The following is a 20048-nucleotide window of genomic DNA, read 5'->3' as shown; positions in this document are numbered from 1 at the left end:
ATTACAAGACTCAACTCAGCCATAATTGGTTAAAGGGAACTGAAGCTCTGTTTTCAAATTTGTTTATGATTTCAAATGAACAATAGAACCACTTGATGTAAATATGTTTTGATTGAATAAAATTTTACATTCATTAAAAAAAAAAATCATAGCTTATTCATATTCTCAGCGACGAATTAATTCAAAAAATTTAACCACAACTGAGTATAGACTATATAGTGATGAGGCTTTTGCTGGACAAGTGCAAAGAGTTGATGAAACAGTCTGATTCAGAAAGCTCAGCGAATCGTGTGTAGCAAGTAAGGTGTCAAAGACAACAAACAAACGTTTTGTCAAACTGCTATTTTGTTAGTATCAGTAATTAGTTATTCGCAGCTTTGCTAAATGAAATGTTTCTTCAATTTTTGGTCACGGAGAGAGAATCCTTCCCACTAGCCCACTAGCCCACTAGCCACTAGGCACACGTCTCAAAAGACATTTAAGTCTTTATTAATTATACATAGAGACAGATACGAGAAACAGGTGGGAAGCCTATGCACAGATCTGAGATCTCAATGGACTTGAAGTCTTTGTTAATACATTGATATACAATATAAGAAACATAGAGATCTTTGCATAGATCTCATTTCTCAATGGAGTTAGAAAAAAAAGTTCACGTCGTTTTGTTCCCATACATGTCCAAAGGGCACATGATACCTATGCTCCAACTAGCCCGTCTCCTCCTCTCCCACTCATTCACCAAAGACATCTCCGTCACCGTCTTCACCACTCCCTTAAACCGTCCTTTCGTCGCCGACTCACTCTCCGACACCAAAGCCACCATCATCACCCTCCCTTTCCCCAAGAACGTCCCGGAGATCCCACCCGGCGTCGAATGCACCGACAAACTTCCGGCTATCTCCTCCCTCTACGTCCCTTTCACGAGAGCCACCAAGTCAATGCAGCCCGACTTCGAGCGAGAGCTCACGTCACTGCCACGCGTCAGTTTCATGGTCTCTGACGGTTTCTTGTGGTGGACGCTAGAGTCGGCTCGGAAGCTAGGGTTTCCTCGGCTTGTTTTCTTGGGTATGAACTGCATGTCCCCCTCTATATTGGACAGTGTTTTTAAAAACAAGCTTTTATCTGAGGTTAAGTCCGAGAGGGAGGCTGTTGCTGTACCGGAGTTTCCGTGGATTAAGGTTAGAAAATGTGATTTTGTTGAAGATATGTTTGATACAAAACCCACCACGGATCCTGGATTCGAGCTTATCCTTGATCAATGCGCGTCTATGAGTCAGAGTCAAGGTATCATATTCAACACGTTCGATGATCTTGAGCCGGTGTTTATAGATTTCTATAAACGTACACGCGAGCTCAAGCCATGGGCACTTGGACCGCTTTGTCTTGGAAAAAACTCGTAAGCTAATTAATTATGATTTTGTGTAAATAAGTCCACAGTAATATTCTTCAATCTCACTAAATCATTTTTTTGTTCAAAAATAGCATTTAACAAAAAAAAAAAAATTACCATTTATCAAAAAGGGTAAAAATTAATATATATTTATATACTTGAGTTTAAGGTTTAGTGAGTAGAGTTCAAACTTAAAAGTTTAGTACAATTTAGAGGATATAAATATGGTTTATGATGTAAAGAAAAATGTTATTTTGATTTTGTTTTAAATGCTATTTTTGTGACAAAACTAAAAAATGTTATTGATGAGATTTGCTCATAAGTCTAGTACTAATCAATAAGAAAAATGCAGAAAATATGATTATCAATGCGTACCTTGTTGTTTCTTTCAGCTTGGAGGATGAGGGAGAAGAGAAGGTGAAATCTGTTTGGATGAAATGGCTTGATGAAAAGCGAGACAAGGGATGCTACGTTCTCTACGTGGCTTTTGGGTCACAAGCCGAGATTTCGAGAGAACAAGTAGAGGAAATTGCGTCAGGGTTGGAAGAATCAAAGGTGAACTTTCTGTGGGTGGTGAAAGGAAACGAAATAGGAAAAGGGTTTGAAGAGAGAGTGGGAGAGAGAGGAATGGTGGTGAAAGATGAATGGGTTGATCAAAGGAAGATACTAGAGCACGAGAGTGTAAGAGGGTTCTTGAGCCACTGTGGGTGGAACTCTCTGATGGAGAGCATTTGCGCTGAGGTTCCAATCTTGGCGTTTCCTGTAGCAGCCGAGCAACCTTTGAATGCGATGTTGGTGGTGGAAGAGCTGAGAGTGGCGGAGAGAGTGGTGGCGGCGAGTGATGGAGCTGTGAGAAGAGGAGAGGTTGCAGAGAAAGTGAAGGAGTTGATGGAGGGAGAGAAAGGGAAAGAGCTGAGGAGGAATGTTGAAGTATATGGCAAGAAGGCGAAGAAGGCTTTGGAGGAAGGTGTTGGCTCTTCTTGGAAGAATTTGAAAAACCTAATCAATGAGTTTTGTAACAATATGGGAACATGATTCATGAAGTTGTCAACTCCATTTTACAAGAGATTTTTAAACTAAATTTTTATAATAGAATGGAACCATTGGCTGAATCATGAATAAGTGGAACATGATCATGATTTATGAAGTTGTCAATCCTATTTCAAATCTTTCCATTCAAACTTCAAAGTTTATAGCTAGGAGCTCCTGAAACAACCTGAAAACATTATGAAGTTGTTTGAGTCTGTAAAATTATTCCATGTAGTTGAAAAAGTAAAATGTCACATGTTTTAAGTACAACTAGCTTTATTTTTTCATAGAATTTATAAATATTTAATAATATAGATATAAAATACATTTTCCATGTTACATATTTGTTTTATATAACATGTGGTTACATAACATTGTTATTGTATTTACGTCATCATGTATTATATTTATTTATAAATCTTCTATATTAGTGTTTTTGTATAAATAATCACAAAAAAAATTTCTTTAAGCAAATGTATTATTGTTTGAAATTGTTAATTTGCAAATGTCTATTTTCTAATTACGTTTTATACAAGAAAATCAATCAAAACGTGAAAATTATATAAAACATATTTATTATTATTTATACAAATTTGATTTACTTGTTGACAGAGATATATATATATATATTCTCACTGATTTGTTAGCATATAATATGCTAAAAAGATCATTTGATTGCTTTTAATTTTTTTTTTATGTCAAATCGGTGTGTATGTTTATTGTTTGTTTGCAAAAAGTAGAAAATGGCTGAGAGTGAGTACATTCAACCCTTGTCTACGTCAATGGTACTGGAATGCTCAAGGTAAATGTTCAAATGGAATCTTTAATCCTATATTATATCTATTGAATTTGAAAGTCTCTCTGTTATATTCTGAACATGTCACTGGCCTAAACACTTATTAATCTATGAGATTTATAAGTGGATTTAAAAAAGAAAAAAAAACCCAATCTTTATTGTAGGTATCAATCTGTAGCTAATCCCTATTTAAAAAAAAAAACTCATTAGATGGATATGTACATCGTTTAACTATGTAAGTCCTGATTTATGTAGTTGTTGATCATACGAAGAATGCAGCCAAGTCCATCATAATATATTTATATTAGGCATTTTTAATGTTTCACATGAAATTGGACGGTATGAGGTGGTGATGAGGTTGAGCAACCCATACATGTAGTGACAGGTTGTGGGACAAAAATGCATAGATCCAACATATATGAACTAAAAGTGATAAAACACAGGAGAAGAGACTGCATACTGTAGAAATAAGTTCACTGGAAGACCCAAAACCAAGCACCTACGAATCCACGGGAAGAGCTCATTTTGCTTGAAAAGGAGAGAGAATAGAAGGCCAAAAACCTCTGGGACAGAATACAGTGAAGTTTGAAAAAAATCTCAGGTTTAGATCTACCATCAGGAATGATTCTGGTGAAGAGGACACTAAGAGGAGATGTAAAATCGAAAAAAAAACAATGGTAATGTCCGAGATTGAAGCTCCTTTGGTGAAATAAGATTTGGAGAAGGTGAAAAGTTTGAAGGGGTAGAAGATTTGTCGGAAGAGGAAGGTCTAACGGGAGATGAGGATCGGTCGGGAGGTTCTCGAGAGTCAGGCTCCGGCAGCTGACCAGAATCCATGGTGAGAGAGGAGGAGAGCAAGGGAAGCCTCTGACGGCTAGGTTTTTGTTTGAGATAGTGTTTTTTTTATAAATAAATGATCTTTACAAATAAATGATCTTTACGTTACACACACAATTAATTTTATGCAGGATCTTTTAAGTTATAAAACTACTGTGTTTAATACTAGTGGCATGAGAAAGTAATTTTTGTGAAAAATTTAGGGCTAAATACAAAATGTACTTCCCTTTTAATAGATTAGATTTTACATGTTTTAAGTCATTTTTTTAATGTTGATTAAGAACTTATAAATATTTTTATTAACCTTTAAATGTTTTTAGGAGTATACTTGAATTCAAATTGGTATATTGCATGTAGCTGAAAAAGGAAAAAAATTGTTAGAAATACCACAAGTCAAATACCATTTTTAAAAGTATCACCAGTAAAAAAATATACTAATATTTGGATTTAAACTTTATTGATTATTGTTTAAGGTTTAGTATTAAAAGTTGTGATTGAGTTTATAAATGTTTTATAAATATTTTTTTAAAAAATAGCTTAATGTTTTTTTATCATAAATTTATAGTATTTATGAAAATAGTCATTAATTAATGGTAAATCTATACTATTATTTGCGAAGTGATTTTTCACAACGGAACTCTCACGTTAAAAGTTAGACTGACTAATATTGTTTATATCCTTAATGAATATATATATATATATATATATATATATATATGTGTGTATAATTAAATATTAATTAAAAAATATTTATATAAAGATGTTTTTTTTAATATTCTCATTATGTGAGTGTTTTAAAATTTCAGCACAATGATAAAGCGGATATAATATAATTTATAATTAAATATTAATCAAAAAAATTGTATAAAGATGTTTTCTAAAATATTTTCAATATGTGAGCGTTTTTAAAATTTAAACACAGTGATAAGCAAATATATTTTAATGAAAAAACTTTGTTGTATATAAATAATTTGATGTTTGATTTAAATTTTTTGAAAACAAAAATAAAAACTTATCAAGTTGGTTTTTGAATTAATAAAACATAAACTAATAAATATTTATAAAAAGATACGTCCACACATGCGAACAAAACATCTAGTTTGAAAACTAGTATCAAACTTGTGGTAGAAATGAAAATTTTCCCTTGGAAAAGTTAGACTTAATTGTAACACTAAAAATTTCTTTTGTTAAAGAAAATAATAGTCACACTAAAACATCATTATACAAAAAAAATTACAAACAAAAATGCATGTACAAAATATAAATAAAGCGATTATACTAACTAAATCGTTGTATAAAATAAAAATTTAATATATATATATATATATATATATATATAATTTGATTTCTCGTATATTGCCTAATTGGAGTCGGAAGCAGGTAGAAAGAAGTCTCGCGCTTTCGATTCCGAGACGAGATTGCTCCTTGCTTCGTCGCGTTTCAGATTGACCTCCTCATCGTTTCCAGGTTCGATACCATCTTAACATTTTCTGCTCCACGTTTGATTCGACGCCGCCGAACTAATTCGTTTCTCTCTCCCTTATCGGCGATTCCACTCCCGAACCCTAATTTCTTCCCACGCAGGGCAAAGTTCGTCAATCAAAGCTTCCGCTCTTAGCCTCTCGTTTGATATCGTTGAGGTATATTCGATTGATCGAAGTCTCTGTGACCTTGTGCGTATCGTCTTAACATCAGATTCAGAAGGTATTCTTCGTTGTTTCGTGAAATTTTACATTTCGATTACTCCCAAGTTTGATTTGATTGCTGGATTTCTCGTTATATTCTGGATTTCGTTTTGGCATAGTCAATTTCTGAGTTGTTAGAAGTTCGTCATCTCTCAATCATAGCAGCTTATTATGTATTTTTTCTTGTTCCCGAGCTGATTGGTGTGTAATGTGTAGCTTGATCCTTAGGGGTCTCTGTGTACTCTCTGTGATATCTTCGTTAACCTACTTAATCTGTTGGCTTTCGTATCATGTTCATGGGACGTTGACATCTAGAATGATTATGGATGCTTATTGTGTTTGGATTTTAAAACTTGATTTTGCGGATATGGTGTTTGCTTATGTGCTTTAGTTATGCTGTTCTCGTTTCCTAATAGTGTTTTTTTTTATAATTTCGTTTTTTTTCTACCAGCTACGAGATAGTATAATCTCCTTTTGGCTGGGCCCTGCGCTGTGAAGCTACAGAGGAAGATGTTTGGATCATCTAATCGTAAGTCATATGTTCTTATACCTTACTTGTTGGTTTCGCTAGCCTTATATCTAGTTATGTTTTTTACTTTTAAAATTTTAATGCTATTTATTATTTGTTGTTATTATAGCTTTTGGACAGTCATCTGGTACTGGTAGCAGCCCGTTTGGGACCCAATCTTTGTTTGGTCAGACCAGCAACACAAGCAGTAACAATCCCTTTGCTCCAGCTCCAGCAACACCGTTTGGAACATCTTCACCTTTTGGTGCACAGACAGGGAGTTCAATCTTTGGTGGCACTTCTACCGGTGTGTTTGGTGCACCTCAAGCCTCCTCTCCATTCGGCTCTACCACAACTTTTGGAGCTTCTTCATCACCTGCATTTGGGAGTTCTACTCCGGCCTTCGGAGCTTCCCCAGCAGCTTCACCTTTTGGTGGTAAGCACCTTTTGGGTTCTCTTTCTGCTGTTTTTTAGATATTGGCTCCCGACTTCTTTGTTGTTTTCCTTTCTTTAGTACATGGTCTCGTTAGTCGTTAGTCCATGTTTTCAGTTTTACATTTCCTTTTTGGGGACTAAGTTATTTATTTGTTCTTCTTTCAGGGTCTTCTGGTTTTGGGCAGGGATTTTCAACGCCTCAGTCAAATCCTTTTGGAAGCACACCGCAGCAATCTCAACCTGCATTTGGAAACAGCACTTTTGGTTCATCCACACCTTTTGGTGCCACGAGCACGCCTGCCTTCGGTGCATCAAGCACGCCTTCCTTTGGCGCTACAAGCACACCCTCGTTTGGTGCATCGAGCACGCCTGCCTTTGGTGCCACAAGCACGCCTGCCTTCGGCACCTCTAACCAGCCTTCATTTGGCGCCACAAACACACCTGCATTTGGAGCTTCACCGACTCCAGCCTTTGGTAGCACTGGCAACACGTTTGGGAACACTGGCTTTGGTTCTGGAGGTGCTTTTGGAGCTTCTAGCACCCCTGCTTTCGGTGTATCAAGCACACCTGCTTTTGGTGCATCAAGCACTCCTGCTTTTGGTGCAGCAGGCGCTCCTTCCTTTGGTGCATCAAGTACTCCTGCCTTTGGTGCATCAAGTTCTCCTGCCTTTGGAGCATCCAGCACTCCTACTTTTGGTGCATCAAATACCTCATCGTTCAGTTTTGGCTCCTCCCCAGCTTTTGGCCAGTCCACATCAGCGTTTGGCAGCAGCGCATTTGGCTCTACACCATCTCCCTTTGGAGCCCAAGGTTCTCCCTTTAGCAGTCCAAACTAATTGTTGTGTTAGTCATTTGAATAAAGGATGAAGAAGTATGTTTGCATGATTTGTTTTCCAGGTGCGCAGGCTTCAACCCCAACATTTGGTAGTTCTGGTTTTGGTCAATCACCTTTCGGTGGTGGTCAACAACAAGGGGGCAGTCGAGCCGTGCCTTATGCACCGACAGTTGAGGCAGATACAGCCAGTGGTACGCCTGCTGGAAAGTTGGAATCTATTTCTGCCATGCCGGCATACAAAGATAAAAGCCACGAGGAGCTAAGGTGGGAAGACTACCAGCGAGGAGATAAAGGTACACAGTACATTTGATCAAACAAATCTGGTATTACATCTGCCTTACGCTATATGATTGTACTTTTTCTAACAAGTATGGGTTCTCTACATCTTCAATTTTCAGGTGGACCACGTCCTGCTGGCCAGTCCCCTGGAAATACCGGATTTGGTGTATCAGCTGCTCAGCCAAATCCTTTTGCTCCATCACCGGCGTTTGGTCAGACACCAGCAAATCTAACAAACCCTTTTTCGAGCTCAACATCTACCAACCCTTTTGCGCCTCAAACCCCAGCAATTGGCAGTTCGGGATTTGGAGCGGCTACTTCAACTTTTGGTTCCTCGCCCTTTGGTGTAACATCTTCATCCAATCTTTTTGGGTCAACCCCTACAGCTACCACATCCGTTTTTGGATCATCCTCCGCTTTTGGAACAACGACATCATCACCGTTATTTGGCTCGTCGAGCACTCCTGGATTTGGCTCTTCTCCATCAATATTTGGTTCAGCTTCAGGTCAGGGGGCAACTTCAGCATTTGGAAACACTCAGTCAGCTAGTCTGTTTAGCTCAAACCCCTCGATGCCGACTGGTTCTGCATTTGGGCAGACTGGTTCTGCATTTGGACAGACTGGTTCTGCATTTGGACAGACTGGTTCTGCTTTTGGACAGTTCGGACAGAGTAGTGCTCCTGCATTCGGCCAAACTAACATGTTCAATAAGCCTTCTACTGGGTTTGGCAACATGTTTTCAAGTTCTTCAACACTAACCACGTCTAGCAGCTCTCCATTTGGACAAACAACGGTGATTTTCTTGTTTACGTATTCGTTTTCAATCCCAAGCACTTAGTTCTTTTTCTTATTTCCTTTGGTGATGTCTGATCTCTTCACAGTTAGTAGTTTTTTACTTCTCTTCACTGACACCGCACCTGCACTTCCCATTCGATCTAATTTGGGCCTTCTAATCTTTGATTATTTCTGTAGCCTGCTGGTATGACACCTTTTCAATCATCTCAGCCAGGCCAAGCGTCAAATGGTTTTGGTTTCAACAACTTCGGCCAAACACCAGCAGGTACCTCTGTCGACCAAGTCACTAACGTTATCCTCTTATTACTAGATGCTAACTCGTGTATATTCATGGTCTAAAGCTAATGCAGCTGGGACTGCTGGTGGAATGGGATTTTTTGGTCAAGGCAACTTTGGACAAACGTATGGTCTTTCTGACATTAGTCCTTGCAAGACTTTCTGTCTTTGCTCTTTCTTGTTTCGTTTTGTTTTGCTCTACTGGAGCTTCAGTTTTTTTTTTTTTTTTTTTTTTTGACAGGCCTGCTCCGCCAAGCTCTGTTGTTTTGCAACCGGTTGCTGTTACAAATCCATTTGGAACACTTCCTGCTATGCCTCAGATTTCAATAAATCAAAGTGGAAACTCAGCTTCGATTCAATATGGAATCTCCAGCTTGCCTGTAAGCCTACTCTTCCTTCTGCAACACCCACACAGTTCATTTTTCTTTTAACTCTTTCCTGAATATAACCAAATAGCATATTTTTATCTTCATACCTCTAACATATCTGTATTTCCTCCTTGTTCATCATTCATTTTTCCTCTTTGTTCAGGTTGTTTCTTTTTTCCTTTCAGGTTGTTGACAAACCTGTTTCTGTTAGAGTATCATCTCTCCTGACTTCTCGACACCTTTTACAAAGGCGGGTGAGATTGCCAGCGAGAAAGTACCGTCCTGACGACAATGGTCCTAAGGCATGCTTCTGTCTTATGGAGTTTTGTTCACACTATATTTACTCGAATCTTATTTTTTGGTGCTGAGGTTCGTTCTTCGTGTTTAATGTTAATTTTGTAGGTTCCATTTTTCACTGATGATGAGGAGACTCCCTCAAGTACACCAAAGGCGGATGCTCTTTTCATTCCAAGGGAGAACCCTAGAGCTCTAGTTATACGCCCAGCTCAACAGTGGTCTTCAAGGGGCAAATCAACAATTCCAAAGGAGCGTCCGACTGCTCCAGTACATGAAAATGGTAAACTTTCTTTTCTCTATTCCTTTGCTTAGTGTAACTTCAAGTTCTGCTTTAAGTTTTCAATATTGAGAAAGCTTTTTGAGACTCTTTTTCAGATTATTCCCATAGAGTTCATATCTTAGACGAACACTTTCTAGTTGGAGAACTATAATGTCTACTCCTTTGAACTCTCTTATAAGAGCACGTTTTCTTGTTAATGCGTTGTTACTCTTTTGAAACTTTCTTGCTCTGCGTGTGAGTAGAAGTATTTACACGAAAAGGGTACTGAGTTCAATGACTCCTGGCCCTTTTGACAAATGTTATCCATAAATTTCAGGGAAGAGTCCAGACATAGCTACTGATGCCGCAAACCATGACAGTAAGTATATATGCATTTGTAAACATTTTGCCATGTTTGGACCATTCTCTGGCTGACTTGTGGAACATTATTCACAGAAAATGGTAAAAGAGAAATTGATTCTGCTGAAGAAAGCACTCATCCATCAGCCAACAGAAATCAGAAATCAAACGGCACAACAAGCACAGATCATGCTGCGGAAAAAGATCGTCCCTACAGAACACTAGGCGGACACAGAGCCGGAGAAACCGCAACAGATATCGAGGCGCTAATGCCAAAGCTGCGTCAATCGGATTATTTCACGGAGCCACGAATCCCGGAACTAGCGGCTAAAGAAAGAGCAAATCCTGGTTATTGCAGTTGGGTTAAAGACTTTGTGGTGGGACGCCACGGTTACGGGAGCATAAAGTTCATGGGAGAGACGGATGTTCGTAGGCTAGACTTGGAATCTCTGGTTCAGTTCAACAACCGGGAAGTGATTGTCTACCTAGACGAGAGCAAGAAACCGGCGGTTGGGGAAGGGCTGAACAAACCGGCTGAGGTAACGTTGCTGAATATAAAATGTATTGATAAGAAGACAGGGAAGCAGTTTACAGAAGGAGAGAGAGTGGAGAAGTATAAGACGATGCTTAAGAGGAAAGCTGAGGCGCAAGGAGCTGAGTTTGTGTCGTTTGATCCCGTTAAAGGCGAGTGGAAGTTCCGCGTCGATCATTTTAGCTCCTATAAGCTCGACGATGAAGACGATGATGAAGCTTAGTGTCTCATCTCAGTGTTGGTTGTACGTTTCTATACCTTTGTTTTCTTACAACTTTTGTTGTCTCCTTATATAACCTTCTCTTGTTTTGAAATTGTGGATGGTATCGGTTACTATATGTGATGGTATCTGTTACTATATGTGAAACGGTTTTCTTGTTTTGTTTTTGTTATCTGCTACGTATTCACATAGCTTGTTAATCTACCGTTAGAGAGGTCATTGCCCATTATATAATGTCATTTTTCGGTCAATGGGACTCCTGATCATTTGTTTACATGTTCTTTTAGCATATAATATGAGGAACTTGCAAGTAATGATGAGCTATTATATTCGACTGTAGCTATCGATAACAATTTGATTAGAAAATAATTAATATGAAAATATAAAGAAAGTGTAAATCTAAGTAAACGTTGATTAATGGTTCAAATTATTAGATTAGTCAATTGCTGGTGTAAGATTTAGCAGAGGAAACAGAGGGGCTAGTGACGTCACGCTCACCGTGACCGCCGAAGTTGCCTTTTCCGGTTAACATCTTTATCGCAATCTGAGCTACCTCAGCAAACCACTCTTCTTCCGGCAACGTCCTGTTTCATTACATTAGTTAGAAACAATGTCTTAATCACGAGTTTATGCTTGAAGCATGCAATAATACGTACGTGTAAGGATCAAGTCCAGTGGCTGAAACTGCTTCGATGGCACGAGCTATAATATTCTTGATAACTTGGTGAAGGTTTCTCGACAAGTACCTCCCTTGCGAGGCAAATATCATTACAAACTCCATATCCAGGTAAAACTGTTGCAAACCAAGCGGTCCCAACGGTTTATCTCCCGTCTCCATCTCCTCCCAAAAACTCTGATCATCAGAGATCCAAAGAATCACCGTCTCCGTCAGTCTCATCAGCAAGATCGTCGCGAACCTCTCTCTCCCAACGAACATATCGCTCACAATCGTCGCTATCCTCGTCAGCTTCGCAAACAGCTCCTGAAAGATCGGCGAAGGGAACCATTCAGGCTCTTCGGTGGTCTCGTCCATGAGAATGTAAATCTCGGAGCTGAGACGGACTTCTCCTTCTTCGGTGAAGATGAGTTCGAGAGCATGTTTTCTACAGAAGCTGTCGCGTAATCTATCGACTGATCTTTGAAGCTTTTTCTTCCACTCTCTTTGCTCTGGCCGGTTCTGTCTATCTGAGGAGGCTCCTCTTCGTGGAGTGGATTGGTTGGTACCTCCTTGTGGTAAGATTCTTAAAGCGGAACGTGGGATTAGCTCGTCTGCTAAGAGAAGTGCGTTGACTAACAAAGCTGTTTGTTGAGACTCGGTTTCAGCTATTCTAACTATTCTGTGAACTGGATTCTCTTCGTTTTCGGCTGAACCGGGTAGAGCGTTGATCAAGAGGTCCACGTATGCGTTAAACACTTGTAAAACACCGTCTAGTGCAATACCGTCTAGCTGTAAGGCTTCATCTAGCGGTCCAGCATCCTCCAGAAACTCCTAAATACACACAGACAATAAGTTCACCTTATAGCAAGACTGTGTCTGAAGAAATATAAAGATTATGTCTGAAATCAATGTTCAAAAAATCGATAAATGGTAACTAGGCATTGTATAGATGATTAGCAACTAGACGGATTATTCATGATCTAGGTGGAGCCTAACCGTTAACGAATTATTGATTTATTTTTCATATATTTTACATTTATATTAGATATATTGTTTTTTGTTTAATTATAAAATTATTTTGCTATAAGAATTATATATACAAAAGAAAAAAAATAGCATTTTTTTTGGATTTATACTAACATTATTTTTTATTGTTTAATGCAACATATTTAAATCGATTTATAAAGGTCTAATCCAATTTAAATAGTATAAATAAAATCGTTTCTGTTTGCCGCCTATGCAGTCGTGTAGGCGGGTAAAGCGCCACCTAAACCCGATATTTATAACATTGTGTGGAAGTAATGTTGAGTACCTGAACCATGGAGTTGAATCTTTGAGCGCTTATAGAGAGCTTAAGATGCGGTGCAATGGGAGTACTCGATGAGGCGCGTGAGCCTGTTGGTGTATAAGCCAGTGACCAATCATCAGAAGCAGCTAAAGCAGCACTGCTTTGTTCAATCCTCTTGAGATTACCGGTCAGTGCTTGCTCCACGCCTGGTCTAAAGTGTTTCAACAAAACAGGAGAAAGAGCTAAGCCGCGAGACTCCAATGAAGAGCAGTGAGATGCACAGAGCTGGATGCACTCTGCGGTTACTCTCAAGCTTCCTGCAGCCGCAGATGAAGCTAAGGTATGTCTTTTGAGTAAAAGAGCGAAAGACTCGGCTTGTTTAACCGCCCATGTGACAAGCTCTGATGAATAGGACGGATCCTCTCCGACAACTGCTAGAGAGTCGCTTGCAGCTTGAGCAATCGTTGAGAAAACAAGCTGAGAGAGCGTGGCGGCGAACGCTACACCGTAGGAAGTGTTGGAGCCTCTTAAACTTTGAATGTTGGCTTGTAGCCTCCTCTCGTAAGACTTAAGAAGCAGCGTGTGAGCGCGAGAGCCGTCGCCTAGTTTCTTGAGTGCCAAGACTGCTGATCTAAGCTCCCCTGCTCTTGTAGAAGGTTGGCCTATAGCTTCAGCTAACTGATCAGCCAGCTCTTGTCTCTTAGCTTTGATCTCATTGTTGAGAGAAAGAAGAGTGCTGGGGCTGAGCGTGCGTTGCTCTTGTGCCTCCATGGCCACGCGCCGCCCTTCTTCTAAAGCAGCCATGGATTCATCAACTCTCTTCTCGGCTAAGAGAACTTCAAGCCGGTCAAAGAACTCAACAACCCAAGTCTCTATTTTAGAGAGCTGTTTGCTATCCATATTGTATAGGTCTTGGTCTGTTAAGTCGTCAGCGTCATCGGTGCATAAGGAACTGATGTGAACGCCGTCAGCTAAGCCGTGAACGAGAGCTGCTTGAGCAGAGAGAAGGTTTCTCATTGAAAGAAGCTGTCCTTCAAGTGCTGATATCTCCTTAGATGTCCTGAAAAATTCAAGAATTATTTGTAATGTAACTAACAAGGAACAAGAACTGTGCCCTAAAATGATTGACACACCGTATAAAGGCAGCATAGTTTGCGTAGACACTCTTACGCATCTCTTCAGCAGAAGCTTTCTTTAGTTCAACGAGGTAAGAAGTTAAATGTTTCGTCTCCTGCAAGCAAACACATATTCTGACACTTGGAGGGCTAAGCTAACCACAGATTCAGACACAAACTGAACCATGTGATGTCATAAAAGATCAAATGTAATAAAACATTGATTCAGCATCAGAAACATCTCTCTCACCACCACTAAAGTGAATTACATTCACTAATATGGACTCGTGTTAATCTGTATACATTAGGTCATAATAATGATCCAACCTAATGAGAATCCTTTGACTTGTGGTACAAGAAACAGATAAAAACAGAAAAACCTTTTCGTTCATATGTTGGCATTTGGAGGTGACATAAGCCTCAGGATCGAACGTGGAGCCCTTGAAAACCTTGAGACGATCACTAAGTGTCAGGTTCGCTTCGAGTTCTTCGGAGCCGCCGATGCTCGACGACATTGATCCTCTTGTTCTCGCTTCCATTTTCTGGAACCTAATTAAAAACACAGAACCAGAAGGATTGAAAAATCACAAGAAGATTGGCGTTGAGGAAGAGGAGAATGATATGTTTGTTGTTGGGATTGCGAAGGAGAAGGAGGCAAATTTGGATCCAGGAGACGAGAGTCCATTGACTCGGGAAAGCGCGTAGGGCTCACCGTGATGCGTTATCGCTTCCACGTCCTTGGCATTAACATAATGAATGGTTTGGCCGGAGTTACGTAAGAATATGCTTTATTATTCTTTGGATCCTAATTTTTTTTAAGTTTTTTTCCTCATTTTATGCAAATCAGTTGTTAATTAGATTTAAAACTTTTGTAATGATAATTCCAAATTAGAAAAATATATTCAAAGTATAACTTTTTATATAACATTCATAAAATGTCAGGGAGTTGACTGATTGAGTCCTTACGAGCTGGAAAGTTAGAGAACAAAAAAACAAAATTGCAAGATTATCTGCAGCAAATTAACAATACAGTCTATTGGTTTGTTGTAGAAGTATGAAATTGGTTTATTAGGATGTAAGTTATGTGTATGTGTATCCATAACCAAATAGTAAGCAAAGATTATATTCATAGTTTATTTTATGACTCGGTTCATCCTGATTGTAAAAACCTAACTAATTCCAGAAGCCATAAGAGCGGGTTGCTTAATCCCTTCCAACAGAAGTTGTGATAAAGCTGGAATTCATAAAAGGCCTGGATAGAGTGTGCTGTCTTAATGCTTAAGAAGTGAATATCAAATGTTTCAGACAAAGTTTTACTCTGTAATCTCTGTTCTGTTATGTTCTACTAAGTTCAGTTCCGTTCATGTTACTTTGAATCTCTTGCACTGACCTCATCAGGTGAACAATAAGAGAATTTTTAAACGAGACAATTACTCACTGATGTTCTTAAGAACAAAAAATGAATCACAAATGTATGAAATAAATAAAGGATTAACCCAACATTCTTAATAAGCGAAGTAGCCTGATTTTCCTGAGACGGCCAAATCTGAACAGGTCCTTGCAGAGGAAGGTGTAAGTCCTACACGAGCCTTCTTCTTAAACCAATGAACGATGGCCTCAACACCAAGATATAAGAAGAGTACCATTAAAGCTCCAACAGCAACGGCAACAATGGCTGGAAACACCCATCGTGTTCCACGGTAATGTGGTATTGTCACCCAGGCTGCTGCAACATAAGCTGTAGCCATGAACCCAACAGAAACCCACATCATTCTATGCGTGGCCACCAGTAACCTCTTCAACGGTTTCCTCTTGTAAGGTATGATGCTAACGAGAAGAATAACGATGGCTAAGGACGTGAACAGTGCGATATTGTTGCATATCGCAAAGACTTTAAACGCTGTCGTTTTTCCCACAGTGGATTTGCCTATCCATGGCCCATCTTGGTAGACGCCGCCAGGAGGGTGTATCCCACCGGCATAAGCAACTGAAGCAATAAGGACTGCCACTATAGCAATAGTATTTCTTGCATTTTGTAATGCTTCTATATGCATCGCATATTCCAAGCCCTCAGGACCTTTTTCCACTTCACTTTGTTTACTTCTCTTTCTCTTAGCTAACTCTGTTGTGTTTATTCCGATTAGCGTAAGCAGCCGTATTACCTCGTCCGCATCGGAGCTTCCGCAGATATCAAAAGGTTTAACGCATGCCCGTAATGGTTTACCGATCAATGGACTAGAGGGATCTTCGACTACAATGCTCTCAGGATCCAACACTCCTGAAGGCTCGGTGTCAAACCTTAGCCAGCTTGATAACAACTCAAAGTCTTGAGCATCTTGAGGGAGAAGGTGACAAGCTGCAAAACCCATCTTGTTCTTGTTGCTGATATCTACCATCTTCTTACCAATGATGTAACGTATAAGCTGCAGTGTATTTAGTAGGCATATGTGAGAAGAAAAAGAATAAAAAATCGAAACATGATCAACCGAAGCAAGACTGAATCATCATGTATACATTTGTCTCTGGATTACCAATGCATTCTAGTATTTGGACACATAATCCCACTAGGCTTTCTTTTCAGTTCACGTAATCAAAGACTTTTTTCCAAGTGTGCTATTATGTTAATACTTAAAGTTAATGTGGTATGATTCATAACCTACAAATGCTTCGGGTGGAAAAACGGTCATTTCATACCCAACATATGGATATGTTTAATTCATATCCGACTTATATGACCGTTTATGTTTAAAATAACATACATGATGTTTATGTTTTTGGCAAAATCATACACTTATCTCTACATCAACTGCCATGTCATCTAATTTTGTTGACGTGGATACTACGTCAACTAATTTTGCTGACGAAGATGCCACAAGTATAATTTAAAAAAAAAATAAAATAGTATTTTTATAAAAATATTTTTTAAGAAAAAGTAAAATTTATAAATGTATTATTTAGTAAATTAACAAATAATTAAATAATAATTTTTAATCTTATATAAGAGATATATTCGTTGGAGTTCAAGTCGGGTTTTTCGGACCCTTAGGACCCATACATGTATTTTTGTAAGTATGAATCGAGATTGGATATAACACATCGGGTTTAGATCGGTTTTGTATCACATCCTAGAACCATAAAGTAACCATATCTCGTTCGGATTCACGTTATATCAGATCGTTTTGGATAAACCGCAGTAAAATCTAAAATTTTAAAGCAAATCATAAGAAATATATACTTATTTATATAGAATTGAGAATTTAAGATACTTATTTAAATTTTAAATACTTATTGTTAGATTTCATACCGAAATAAATATGAAATTTAATATTTGAAGTACGTAGCTATGTTTCAAATATTTATATTTATATTGTATATTAATTCGAATATTTGGTTCCGTTAATAACACTCTGGGTTCATATATATTTTGTAACACCGTATAAAACTTATTCAGACAATGGCAGAGGCAGTTCTTTAGCAAAGGGGTCACTTGACCCAAGTGGATTTGTAGAAATAAGAAAAATTACTTGTATTTTGAAGAAGAAAATTAAAAATATTACTAATTTGACTTATTGACCCACACAATAAATGTTTACGAGGGAATTGACCCCTCTAAATGATTTCGTTCTGCCACTGCATTCGGGTATTTTTTACATTTACGATCAGGTACGGATCGGATTTTCCGGTTCAGGTTCGTATTTCGGCTTACGTATTTTATGCTCAGCCCTAAACACAACCATGATTAATCGAGAGTAACACAACTGCAACACTAGCATTGAATTTGAATCATTACAACATATATATAACTCTTATAAGGATGGTATTGTGATAGGATCAAAACATTTACAAATATATCTCTTATATTATATTTTTATTATTTAATTAATTTTTTGTTAATTTTACTAAATATATTAAAAAAATATAAAATTTTATCTTTTCTAAAAATTATTTTTATAAAACGACTATTTTGTTTAAAAAAAATTGTACACGTGTCATCCTCATCAGCAAAGTTAGCTGAAGTAGCATCCACATCAGCAAAATTAGATGGCATGGCAGCTGATGTGGCGACTGGTGTATGATTTCGCCAAAAAGATAAACATATATGTTATTTCAAAATTTAGAAAGTACATATATGTTTTTGCACGTTCATATAAGTCAAGTATAAATTGAACATATCGTGATATGTTTGGTATGAAATGGTCGTTTCCCAGCTTCGGTTTTATGGAAAGTACATGAACAAAGAAAACTACTCACCGGAGCACCACAAGCCACAGAGGCAGCAGTATGTAAGACAGTGTTGCCATTTTCATCTGTTTGCTGCAAAAGAATCTGACTGTTACTGCCCAAACGCTCTGCCATGAAAACAAAGGCATCCATGGTTTTGTTTTTTGCAGCGAGATGAAAGACTGTCTCTTTTGATGGCGTGAGAGAGATGAAAGACAATGGAGCCTTGTTTAGGAACTGCTCCAGGATTACAACCGAGCCTCTGAGGACGGCCAGGTGCAGAGGTGATAACCCGTTGGTGTTAATAGCTTCATCTAGTCTTTGATCGAGCGCTAACAATATTCTTGTCAATTCAAGGTCTCCTCTATCACACGCATGATGCAATAGCGTTGATAGCGAGCCGCCTTCGACAGGCCAAGCTTCCTCCCTAGCTAGGTCTGGGAATCTCTCCAGTATAATCTTTGCAACACCTGACAATGATCCCAACACAAAAGTAAACTAACGACAATGACTTATATACAAGATTACATGCAGTATACTTCCTTTTTTTTTGACAAAAGGGATTTTTACTGCAGTATACTTTTAAACCTTTTTAAAAAAAATATTTTTTAAAAAATACTTTTAAACCTTATTTTTAAAAAATAACACTATAATTTTTAAAGTTAATAGCTCAACCTAGATATGATTTAACTTTTCTTTTGAAACTATAGACATTTAAATTAAAAAAATATAATTAAAATTCTAAAACTTTTAGACTCTAGTTTATACATCAATTTTTATAAATTCAAGTATTTTTGTTTTATATAATCGAACCTATTCAACCGTTCTATTATGCTAAAAATGCGTCCTGATTACATGAGTGTACACTAGAAACTTACCAGTGGATCCACTTGATATGGCGAAATTGAGTTCACCGAGATCAACTGAGTTTGTCTTTTCCGCAACGAGTTTGGCAGCCTCCGTCGAAATGCTGCGGCATGCTAAGTGGAGAGGTGTGTCATTTTTGTTGTTTCGTGCGGTACACGCTTCTAATCCAGTCTCTAACATCTGACTTACTATGTTCACGTCTCCAAGGAGAGCAGCAAGATGCAACGGTGTGTTTCCCTCTGCGTTGCGGGAGCAGACTAGGGAAGGTCGACGATCGATAATCTTGGAGACGAGTTCTCCGTGACCAAGCCCTGCAGCCATGTGCAAAACCGTGTCGTTCAGATGTTCTTCATTGTTTTTCTCCTCCAGCGTCGAGTCTCTCTCTTCTACCAAACTCATAAAAGCTGGAAGGTCATTTTGAAGGACAGCATGGAAGATCGGCTGCATTCTTTTCTCAAGAAAATTGATAAGCTCAAGAGATGTGCTTATTGGAAATATACAGAAACGGATTTGAGAATAGAGAAAGCAGAATGGTTGAGGAGAGGAATGAAGAGATAAGAATATAAGGAGGAAGATTAAGATAAGATTGTATTTAATAATGGGAAATTTGGAAATAAGGAACAAAAAAACTTAGCTATTGTACCCTTAGTACAAAATCAAATTTTGTCACTTTTGGACTTTCACTACCTTTCTTGTAAATAAAAATTAATATCAATATATTTACAATACAAAAAAATAAAGAAAAATATAAAACATGAAGTTATCAAACATGTGCATATATGAAAAATATTTTTGGATTAAAAAAATATTTAGAATAGTAACTTTAAAAATAGACTAAATGTGTTAGAATATCAAATCTACCATCTACGATGACTTAGAATATACATTATACCTAAGACAAAATGATCTACTATACGTAGAAGGCACAGTACACCTAAAACATTTTGACCTACTAAAGCAGAATAACAAATCTACATTTCCTTCTATGTTCTGTATAT

General features: G+C 38.0%; 4 protein-coding genes across 6 annotated transcripts; 2 read left to right on the top strand and 2 right to left on the bottom strand.

Annotated features, from left to right (window-relative positions):
* The first annotated feature begins 530 nt into the window (after nucleotides 1-530).
* Nucleotides 531-2623, top strand: LOC106309859 (UDP-glycosyltransferase 90A2). Its single transcript, XM_013747001.1, has 2 exons — nucleotides 531-1396; nucleotides 1783-2623. Exons 1-2 carry the CDS (start codon nucleotides 633-635, stop codon nucleotides 2423-2425), a joined length of 1407 nt encoding a protein of 468 aa, XP_013602455.1. The 5' UTR covers nucleotides 531-632; the 3' UTR covers nucleotides 2426-2623.
* A 2781-nt stretch (nucleotides 2624-5404) lies between these two features.
* On the top strand, nucleotides 5405-11073 carry LOC106311805 (nuclear pore complex protein NUP98A-like). 3 transcript variants are annotated; one of them, XM_013749102.1, is made up of 14 exons: nucleotides 5405-5519; nucleotides 5637-5753; nucleotides 6187-6266; nucleotides 6376-6681; nucleotides 6846-7490; nucleotides 7578-7808; nucleotides 7914-8587; nucleotides 8767-8854; nucleotides 8931-8991; nucleotides 9107-9245; nucleotides 9419-9535; nucleotides 9636-9810; nucleotides 10127-10168; nucleotides 10246-11073. In XM_013749102.1, the coding sequence occupies exons 3-14, from the start codon at nucleotides 6248-6250 to the stop codon at nucleotides 10902-10904; spliced, it is 3156 nt and encodes a 1051-aa protein (XP_013604556.1). In that variant the 5' UTR covers nucleotides 5405-5519; nucleotides 5637-5753; nucleotides 6187-6247; the 3' UTR covers nucleotides 10905-11073. The 3 variants fall into 3 exon arrangements, with proteins under 3 accessions (XP_013604556.1, XP_013604557.1, XP_013604555.1); XM_013749103.1 differs by having other exon boundaries at nucleotides 5637-5756; nucleotides 6189-6266; nucleotides 8940-8991; XM_013749101.1 differs by having other exon boundaries at nucleotides 5637-5756; nucleotides 6189-6266.
* A 176-nt stretch (nucleotides 11074-11249) lies between these two features.
* Nucleotides 11250-14688, bottom strand: LOC106310376 (exocyst complex component EXO84A). Its single transcript, XM_013747609.1, has 6 exons — nucleotides 14675-14688; nucleotides 14343-14511; nucleotides 13981-14078; nucleotides 12872-13907; nucleotides 11558-12390; nucleotides 11250-11485 (listed from the first exon to the last, which is right to left on the bottom strand). Exons 2-6 carry the CDS (start codon nucleotides 14499-14501, stop codon nucleotides 11341-11343), a joined length of 2271 nt encoding a protein of 756 aa, XP_013603063.1. The 5' UTR covers nucleotides 14502-14511; nucleotides 14675-14688; the 3' UTR covers nucleotides 11250-11340.
* Nucleotides 14689-15361: 673 nt separating this feature from the next.
* Nucleotides 15362-19605, bottom strand: LOC106307982 (ankyrin repeat-containing protein At5g02620-like). Its single transcript, XM_013745088.1, has 3 exons — nucleotides 19062-19605; nucleotides 18214-18653; nucleotides 15362-16385 (listed from the first exon to the last, which is right to left on the bottom strand). Exons 1-3 carry the CDS (start codon nucleotides 19495-19497, stop codon nucleotides 15468-15470), a joined length of 1794 nt encoding a protein of 597 aa, XP_013600542.1. The 5' UTR covers nucleotides 19498-19605; the 3' UTR covers nucleotides 15362-15467.
* Nucleotides 19606-20048: the final 443 nt, after the last annotated feature.

Source organism: Brassica oleracea, chromosome C8, assembly GCF_000695525.1.
Source record: "Brassica oleracea var. oleracea cultivar TO1000 chromosome C8, BOL, whole genome shotgun sequence".
Taxonomy (NCBI): Eukaryota; Viridiplantae; Streptophyta; class Magnoliopsida; order Brassicales; family Brassicaceae; genus Brassica; species Brassica oleracea.
This window is presented reverse-complemented; position numbering and strand designations above follow the sequence as displayed.